Consider the following 10,488-nt stretch of genomic DNA (forward strand, 5'->3'; position numbering starts at 1 on the left):
CTCATACACACACTTTGTTTTGCCCTAACAGCTGGTGCAGTGTTGAGAGTCTGGCTGAGATAGAAACCGTAATTTCTCTTAGTAGTAGCAGAAGTAATTATTTCTTCCTTTTTCTCTAGCAGTCTTTCTATTTTTCAAATACCAGTTAATAAGCTTCTCATTTTATAAATCCATATTTTCTGTATTTATTCTGTCACTGATTTATTTTCATTTCACATGTGCAAAAACGAGTCTTGAGTAGACTCACAAACTGATTGTAATTATTTTGTCTCTTGTTGTCACAGTCAATGTTGACGATCACGTTAAGATTCATGAGGATACTTTTTACACAAGTCTTAATTCTGCTCAGACAATCAACCATAATATGGTGGCATGGCAAATGTAACAACAGTTTAAAGTCCTGACACCTTATGTTGATAATGCTCAGCATCAGAGAGATGGGTCAAATAAAACAATACAACAACAAAAACTAAATAAGTTGGGGAAAAACACACTAGACTAAACTTCACGGACACCTAACTATGGCATGAGCCCAGGGATGCCAAAACACACGGAAATGCATGCACCTAGACACACACACACACACACACACACACACACACACACACACACACACACACACACACACACACACACACACACACACACACACACACACCGTTTACAAGTTTCTACGAGTATTTCTAGATGTATCTTACTGTTTTGTAATGTTGATGGCTTTTCGTCCCTTCAGAAATGTTTATCCTCTGTAACACAAAAGGCAAAAGCCAGTTTACATTTATTACAGTTTAGTTTACATGGCTGTAAATACATAAGAATATACAGTCAATGACTTACTGACGATCTGGATAGCCAGTTTTCTTTTGACATTAAATCCTACATTCCAATGACATTCCAATGTGTATACAGCTGTAGTATGTAGTGTGCATAACTTCTTTGGCTTCTTCTTCTTGTTAATACTACTACTACTACTACTACTACTACTACTACTACTGCTACTACTACAACTACTACTACTACTACTATCACTACTAATAATACTACTACTACTACTACTACTACTTCTACTACTACTACTACTACTACTATAACAATAATACGTAGGCTTGTTGTTATTGTTATTATTGATATTATTGTTATCATTATTATTAGTAGTAGTAGAAATAGCAGCAGTGGTAATTATAGAGAAAATTATAATACCAATTACATTATTTTGTATCGCAGCAGTGGCATTACAATAGAAGTTGTGGATTATGCACAAAATATTACCAGGATGTACCGTAAGTGTATACTTTCAGTAATATTAGTGTTCTAAGTTAATAAAGCGGTTCCAACCAAGAATCAAATCCTACCGTGAGATGATGATGTCTTCTCTTCTGGTCTCACTTCTGCACAAACCACTAGTGTCACGCTTCTTTCGTTCTTATATGCTCTTCAGTCATTTAGCAGTACACTAACGACTGTGGTAATTTGATCAATTTGATTGAGTCAGATGTGAAAAAAAGCGAAAAGTGAAAGTATGTTGACAAAGTCCTTCGGTGACCTTTGATCACACAAGATGTACATATTTAACATGCAGTGTAGTGTGAGGTATTTTCAGGATAAAATCTGCAGACAAAGTGATACCACAAACCTAACCTTCCTGTACAAATAGCTCTATTTAAATAGCAATATTTAAATCTGTGGCACAACGTGAACATGAATGGTGAAATAAAATAATAAAATATTTAAGCAATAAATAGATCAACCAAATACATACAAAACAACATGTACTTCTCTGCTTCTAGATGTACTAGAATGTAGATGTACTGCATGGAACACGGAACTGATGCTGCTTCTGTGAGCAAGCTGTCTATCTGTTTGTGCACTGGCACATGTCATCACGAGTGTCTAAGATAACGCTGGCATGGATCTGTGGTCTGACTGTGGCAGGAAAGGGCCAGAGGTGTTCCACAGTCTGAGATTGTTACCAGGGTGGCCTGGACCACGCTTAGAAATGAAGTGTCATCATTCCTCATCTGCCAGGTTGTACTGGGGACCCTGTAGCCCAAGACCTTGAGATTAATATACCCTGATGTGTAACAAATAACCCTGAGATTAATTCACCATGATGTGTAACAAATAACCCTGAGATTTATATACCCTGATGTGTAACAAATAACACTGAGATTAATTCACCCTGATGTGTAACAAATAACACTGAGATTAATTTACCCTGATGTGTAACAAATAACCCTGAGATTAATATACCCTGATGTGTAAATAACCCTGAGATTAATTCACCCTGATGTGTAACAAATAACCCTGAGATTAATATATCCTGATGTGTAAATAACCCTAAGATTAATATACTCTGATGTGTAACAAATAACACTGAGATTAATTTACCCTGATGTGTAACAAATAACCCTCAGCAGAATGAAGACAATGATGGAGGGACAATTAAACACCATCTCCCCAGGCATGTACCTGTCCATGGATAGGAGGTATGAGCTTGAGTGTAAGCCAGAGTCTATCTGTACCGTGTACGTGCGTGAGAAAGAGATACAGTTAGAACATACGGGGCCATCACTGGGACTATCAAAAGAATGTGTTGTTTGTGTGCTCCACTGATAACCATAGAAGGTGTGGTATTCATCAGGTATGCAGGTGCATGATGGTCAGATGATGTGTGTCTATGACACGACAAAAAAATCCATTGTTGACATCGCATCAAGTTAGATAATAGAGAGCCAAAAGAAGAGGAGGGGAACAAGAGTTTCCAGTTTCTTGTCCCCTGACCTGACCCTTGGGGAGATCCATCTGAGGGACAGGTTTAATTTCATGTTGAAGACATCATGTGTATTATGATTTACTAAATGGTGCTCTACTTTCATGTTTCTAGTGATATATTCAAACTGCATCTCAATCTCAATGCAGTTTTGTTACAAAACAAGACAAGGCCACATGTAACTTTCTTTTGTTTAGTTTGAATGTGTCCTCCTGATGATGCCAAAATGTTAATTTCGGAAGGTTCAGCTTACTAATTAAGGTTTAGCTTAATAATTACTGATGATGCCTTACAGACGTTCAGATACACATTGACCTGCTGTGGTGTATATTCTGTGTTACCTGACATCAGAAAAGTTTGACCAGGCATTTGTACCTCAGCTTAAATGTATATATAAATAGAACATATATCGCCAAAATAGCCAAAAACATTTCATGGTGTGCCTCAAATTGACTAAATATGATTCTGAGGTAAGTGTTACACCAAAGAAAAACAATAACACTGGTACTTTGTGAAACAGTCACAAGAGATGATGAGCCTATCTGCTCTTACAGTCTGCTGACACTGAAAGGCGGAATGCACTAAAGAATCAACAAAATGGATATCCAAATTCTGGCCAGAGGGCCAAATGGAGGCCTTCTCTCTGATCTCACAGCATCTCTTACAGTCTGCTGACACTCTACTGATATTCAGCTCTGGAATGGCAGACCAATTTGACTCTGTTTGAGTATATCAATATGAGTGAGTGTATACACCCTGTTCTGTAAAGGAGATTCTATAGACAGGTCTGGGAGGTCAGGTAGCATGACAGAAGGCCCATTTCTGGATTCATATCCGTGTTGACTTGTACCTGCGTTGTGTTTGAAACGCCTGAAGTCTGTTTGACGGGGGGATTTTGTTGATAAAACAGTATAACAATTGCAAGATGTCACAAGCTCATTATTTAAGGTCTGTCATGATAGCATAATGAAATGCTCAAACATCCCTCAAATGATGAACTTGAGTCTCAACCCCCGAGATCCCAAGTTTGACAGGGGCATCTATCTAATTAACACATGTGCAATTGTTGTCCTCTTCTCAAGTGTTTTTTATAGAAAAAAAAATTGTTATTATGATACAATATGATATGATCAGTTAAAACTTTGAGATGTAGTTTTGGAGAAATCCATAAAAGCCCAACACATTATATACTTTTACTTTTACAAAGTGTAATGTATATATGTGTGAAGTATGATTGTTTCTAATCAGAGGTCAGTTTGTCAACCCTTCATATTGTACATAGGCACATATGAATGTGAGAAACACTAAATGACCTTATCACCTCTGTGCCTACATGATTTTTTCACCCACCTCTCTCCCAATGTATGTTTCCTCAAAGCAAATATTGTGTTTTTTTGCAATATCTTGATCATGTAATAACATCCCAGGTGGGTTACAGTCCCAGGTGGACTGTTGAAGCTTGCTGTGGTTCTGAGGGGAGATTGGATAACTGGACTGTGGGGTACTCATTATGTTTGCAGGTGCATGATTGCCTGATCATCTACAGACCATTTTGTCTTTTACCACCTCAGGGTCAACTCTGGAGACATTTGATAAAATTGATTGAGTCAGCTGTTGCTGTTTAGAACCTGAAAGACTGAAAGAATTTCTTGATAGTGTTTATGGTTTCCAAGATTGTTGAAAACGTACATATTTTCCGTGCTCCATTAGGGATTGTTTCCAGTAGTTGCATCCTAATGGGCGTAGACTTTGGGTTCATTCTGAAACCATTGGACCAGATTTTAACCAATCAGAATTGACCACTATGGGATTGCTACACTTCCCACTAACGTTGCAAAGTGATATATTAGGCTTTTCCCAAAACTCTGTCGGCAGTAAGGCAACGTCTTTAATAAATATATATAATAACCTTCACATTTAACTAACATTAAATGTAATATTATGACAATGGATATTTGTGTCTGTCAACCCACAAAGCACACATCTCACCAGTGATATTGAATGACAACTACTCCATGTGACTTGTGAATCAAACACACAGATTTATTATAAAAACGAAAATCAAACAAAGTACACAAATCGTTATTCAGGTTTGTGATTAAATTACCTAAGAATTTAATATTCATCATCAGCCCATAAACCCAACATTCCCATACATAACAACATAAATGTAAGCCTAGGCTTCAAAAGATGAATACAGTTGTAGGTTAAAGCTTAAGTAGATTTTCCATAGATAACATGGAATTCATGGTTATTTTCAGACTATTTTGACTCTCTTTGGAGCATAATCTCATAGTCATTTTAAAAGTTAAACTGCTACCGTTTCTTTTCATTGTTGTCATTCAAATTAATAATTTGTGGGAATTCTACCAGACAACTCTTAAGATATTGTGCATTTCTGCTGGTTGTGTTGTAAGCTCTTAGCCATGGCTTTAGCCTCAGCTTTCTCAGCTTGCTTGCGAATACTATCCCGACTTCTAGCGAGCTCAGTGAAGACTTCGCCATCTATTTCCTTGATTTTCTTCTCATGGTTCTTCTCCAGATTGGCTCGTATCTCCTCAAGTCTCTTCATGTCTTCATCCCTCTCTTTGACAGCTTCGCCACGCAGGTTCCTCAGCTTCTTCTCCAGAGTCACCTTGATCTTGGATATTTCACTGACTAAAAATGAGACATCTTCATTTTTATTTGCTTGCTCCAGTTCTTCCAGTTTTTGCTGTAAGAGTCTCATCTCTCTTGCTTTAATCCTCTCTTCTGTCTCTTCAAACATGGCAGTGGTGTAGAAGCTTCTTCCATTTTGCTGAATCATTCTATCAATCTTCTCCAGGAGAGACATGACCTGTTGCGCCTGTGTGTCTTTGTCCTTATTGCAGAAGACATGGTACCGACCGCTACAGTCTTTAATCAGTTCCTGCAAGACAGCTGGGCTTTTTTCAATGTACTTCTTAATGCCAATGCCTTCTTCCCTCAGAAGCTCACCTCTAGTGAAACCGACAATTGTGTATGCTTTGGAGTACTCGCCAAAGATCTCCTGGATCATCTTCACCGCCTCTCTCTCCTCTTGGGTTAAGCGTCCCACAGAGACCAGCAACAGGAACACATGAGGCCCTGGTGAGGACATGGTGATGCATTTCCCAATCTCGTCTCTGATCTTCTCATTGGAGACAGTCGTGTCAAACAGACCTGGGGTGTCAATGACCTGCACCATTTTTGAACCAATTACTGCCGTCTTTCTCTTACATTTTGTTGTAACAGACACCATTAAAGGAGATGATTTAAATTCTTTCTTTCCAAGAATGGTGTTTCCAGTGGCACTCTTTCCAACTCCAGTCTTCCCAATCAGGACCAGCCTCACACAGTCAACTAGAAGGAAAGGAAGATGCTTAATTATGTTTTATTTTTTTGATTTTACATTCTTTATCCTTAGAACAACAGGGATTAAGGACTTAAACAGGTCTTGAATTTGTCATACAGTACCTGTCTGTTTTTGTTCTCTTTCAAGCCCTACAGAGAGAGAGATAGAGATGCAAGAAAACATTTACACAATTCACCATTGCAACATGCCATACATTGTTCAAGTAAGCTTACCTATGCTAACTCATATGAGAAGAATTAAGAACACAAGAACACAAACCTATCCAAAATGTTTAAATCCTTACATTTGTTGAGTTTTGTTGTAAACCGAAGAGGTGTCTCTGCTGTCTCTGGCTCCTGTCTCTCCTCAGATTCTTGTCTCTGCCCTCTGTGTTCAGCCATTTCATATAAAAACTTTGTTCGAGGTTTTGCCCTAACAGCTGGTGCAGTGTTGAGTGTCTGGCTGAGATAGAAACACTCATTCTTCTCCAGCAGACTTTCTATTTTCGACAAAAGGTGTCTAACCTGCTTGCTATCTTGATTTTTTGTGATGTAGAAAATTTTTTGCCTAACTGCTTCTGGGACATTCTCAACAGCTCCTTCTCTCTGGTCACTGTGTGTGATAAGAGCAATGGTGGATTCTGCTGCCTTCTCTCCGAAAGTCTTGCGGATAGGTGCAAGCATCTCTTCAAGGTTGTGACCAACGTCAACTGGGGGAAGCACCAAGAGGAACACACAAGGCCCTGGAGATGTCTGGGCGACGATGGAGCCCATCTGTTTCTGTAGCTCCCTGTAGGTTAGCTGGGAGTCAAACAGGTCTGGGGTGTCGATGACAACAACATTTGTGCTTCCGACTACTCCATGGGCGATTTGTGGTTTCAGAGTGACAGGATCAGAGGAGGAGGGCGGACGGGTCTGAAAGACTTCGCTCCCCAGGATGGTGTTCCCACATGAGCTCTTCCCAACCCCACTCTTCCCCAGGAGCAGAAGATTCAGTCCCTCGCCAGCTTTTGACACTGTAGAGTTAAGAGCAGCAAAATCATAGAGGAGCAGTAGAGTTGAAGCATGTGTGCAGCTTTGCCCAAAAGAATGGGCCTAACAGGAATAATCCTTTATTAAAATGTGTTCATTCTCATCCCTAATTTTACAAGTGATAAAAAAAAAGAAAATAGCAAACTAACTGATTTTACTTTGATTTAGTTGAAATGTCTTATTTTAAGTAGTAAATTAACTAAGTAATGCATTTAACTTATTTACCTTTACAGTATAACTGTGGATTTCTTGACAAACATTAGGTAAAATATGCAGATTAGATGCAAATTATGCAGATATGATGGTAACCAGCCTTTCATCTAGGGATGGTTCCAACAATTGGACCCCTCTGTACATTTTATGCTATTCTAACTGAATATATACCAGTTAATGAGCCTCTTATTTTATAAATTCATATATTCTGTATTTATCTGTATTATTCTGATACATATTATTATTGTTATTCTCATACACATTTTCACATGTGCAAAAACAAATCTTGAGTAGACTCACAAACTGATTCTCATTATTGTGTCTTTTGTTCTCACAGTCACTGTTGACGATCACGATAAGATTCATGTTGGATAAGTACAGGAGTATTGTGCAATTTCTGCTTCATTTCAATGTCACTATGATTGTAATGTAAGTACAGGATGTATAACATAATGTTTGAAAGTGCCAAGAACACTATACTTTTTACACAAGTCTAAATTCTGCTCAGACAATCAACCATAAATATGGTGGCATGGCAAATGTAACAACAGTTTAAAGTCCTGACATCTTATGTTGATAATGTATAGCATCAGAGAGATGGGTCAAATAAAACAATACAACAACAAAAACAAAATAAGTTGGAAAAAGAAACACACTAGACTAAACTTGTCTACAGAAATCTATTTTGTGGGGGACTCACAGTTATCTTATTTATATAATGTTACGTCTTATTTCATGAAGTTAAATAAACCAAAACCAAATCAACGGTAGCTTAACTGTGGCATGTGCCCAGGAGTGCCAAAACACCCACACATACGCACACACACACACACACACTTACGCACACACACACATACTAGTTCCTTATCGCAGTTCACTGCGATATAACAGTATGGTACATGACGTCAGTCCTGGGGTACAAATCGAAGCATTTATCTATTCACGCCTGAAAGGCCGCGAGATCTGTCAGCGCGCGCTCCTGGGCCCGCCTCCCAGGAGTATAATATCATTACGCGCCCTCAGATCTGCCTCTTTTGAAACTTCGCAAGACGGAGTGAACATCTCCGAGCATATCTCAAACGCTCTACCACAGTCAAAAGAGTTTTGTGTGCTTTCGCTCTCTACGGGTTGGTGAGTTATCTGGGTTCCTTAACCCTCACTAGCTCAAGGCGCTACAAAATTCATTGGCTCAACTTCATTTTGAAAGTAGTGGCTGCTATCCTGGCTGCCTGGCTGGCTAAGTTCTGACTAGCCTGCTAGCTTGCTAACAACGTGTTCGTTGCAGATAGTGTGCTTGTGTTTAACATTCTTCTCTACTTTCAGATTGAAAAAAAGATGGCCAGACACTACCCCGACTGCGGTCACGTCCGTCCCAAGGGCGACCGCCACCGTCGGTGCGTGACCTGCCTAGGCAGGGACCACGCAGAGGGCGCGCTTTCGGGCAAAGCCCCTGTCTGTTCCATCTGTGCTAGCCTCCCGCTAGCTAAGGCTACCAGGCGCCTTGCGTTCTGGAAGCGCAAGGACGCCGAGGAGACTGCACTGGTTCCATCCGGGGCTAAGGCCCCCGTAGGAATGAGTGCGTCTTCAGCCTTGGACTTGGTGAGCGTGAGCAGTCGCCTTGCAGCGGCAGCTCCGCCCCCGGGTCTCTCCCCGTCTCCGCCGCCTGTCAGCCCTGGGGCTGCGGGCAGCGAGGCTGAGGAGCTTCAACCAAGCGGTGTCCAGCCTGAACTCGAGCTGGACATCAGCCTGGATGATGATAGTCTGCTAGATTTCTCCGATGAGCACAGCTCAATCGCTGAAGCAATGCAGACGAGCCATGACGTTAGGATGCGGGTGGAGGCACCTCCTACCTCGTCTCGGCTCCTGGGCCAGCAACTCCACGAGGTTGCGCTGAGAGCAGCCAGCTGCCTCGGGCTCCCTCTCCCTCCCCCTCTCAGTGTGCGGTCCTCGCTGCTGGACGGGGAGTTTTATGCTGGCTCCGCCGCGTCAGTTCCCAGCTGCATCCCCTTTTTCGAGGAGGTGCACGAGGAACTGCAGGCGACATGGGCGATACCCTACTCGGGCCGAGCCCCGGTGCCGGGGTTCGCGCCCTACATGCAGCTCCACATGGCTAAGGAGAGGGGCTACCTCTCGCCCGCATCCCCCACGATGCGTCTTGGCCAGAAGCCTCTCCTGCCCACGCGGGTGGGCAGACACCAGGCTCAGCTGGCAGAGAAGTCCTACTTGGCTGCAGGGCAGGCTGCCTGCACGACCAATACGGCTGTATTGCTACAGCGCTACCAGGCAAAGCTCCTGACTGAGCTTGCCTTGTCGCTGGGGGAAGATCACCCGTCTGTGGCAGAACTCCGTCGCGCGACGGATCTGTCGCTCAGACTAACTCGGTGCACGTCACAGGCACTGGGGAGGGTGATGGGTGCCGCGGTGGCTACCCAGAGGTCTCTGTGGCTATCACTGGCTAAGCTGTCAGACAGAGAAAAAGCACCACTCCTCGACGCCCCGGTCTCTGTCCAGGGCGCCTTCGGGGAGGCAGTGGTCACAATGGCTGCCAAGTTTGAAGAACAGCAGAAGAGCAGAGAGGTATTCCAGGCTTGGATGCCTCGCTCTAGTGGCACGGGTGAGACGTCCTCCTCAGGACACACCACACCCGCACCGGGCCAGAAGAGAAGCGGGTTCCGCTCGCCAGCGCCTCCAGCAAAGGTGTCCACCGGGCGAGGCTGGCAGAGACACCCCTTCCGCCCTCCAGCGCAGCCTGCAGCACAACGACCAGCTGCGCGCCCTGCCCAGGGCGCAGCCCAGGCTCCGCGGCAGCACTCCGCTCGCCGCGGGCGAGGCAGAGGGAGACCTCAGGCTTCCTGATCATGACAGTCAGCCGCTCGTCACACAGGGGGGAGCGGTGGAGTCCACACCGCCTCCACAGAAATCAGCCCGTCGCTCACATGTGGAAATCATGTCCAGCACGGTAAGCAGGTTTTCACAAGCACCACAATCATGTGTCCTAACTCCTGTCCCAGATGGCGCAGTGCCCAGGCATGCTTGTGCAACTCCCCCCGCGATGCACACAGTGCAATCGCACCCCCACATTTTTTTCAAAAACATGAGGGGGCAGCCCCAGATCTCGTCTC

General features: G+C 42.9%; 1 protein-coding gene across 1 annotated transcript; it reads right to left on the minus strand.

Annotated features, from left to right (window-relative positions):
* Positions 1-5,131: 5,131 nt before the first annotated feature.
* Positions 5,132-6,647, minus strand: LOC122132995 (GTPase IMAP family member 7-like). The gene is made up of 3 exons (XM_042708148.1): positions 6,427-6,647; positions 6,245-6,271; positions 5,132-6,130 (listed from the first exon to the last, which is right to left on the minus strand). The coding sequence occupies exons 1-3, from the start codon at positions 6,521-6,523 to the stop codon at positions 5,151-5,153; spliced, it is 1,104 nt and encodes a 367-aa protein (XP_042564082.1). The 5' UTR covers positions 6,524-6,647; the 3' UTR covers positions 5,132-5,150.
* Between the last annotated feature and the right edge of the window lie 3,841 nt (positions 6,648-10,488).

The sequence above is a fragment of the Clupea harengus genome, chromosome 7 (genome assembly GCF_900700415.2).
Source record: "Clupea harengus chromosome 7, Ch_v2.0.2, whole genome shotgun sequence".
NCBI lineage: Eukaryota > Metazoa > Chordata > Actinopteri > Clupeiformes > Clupeidae > Clupea > Clupea harengus.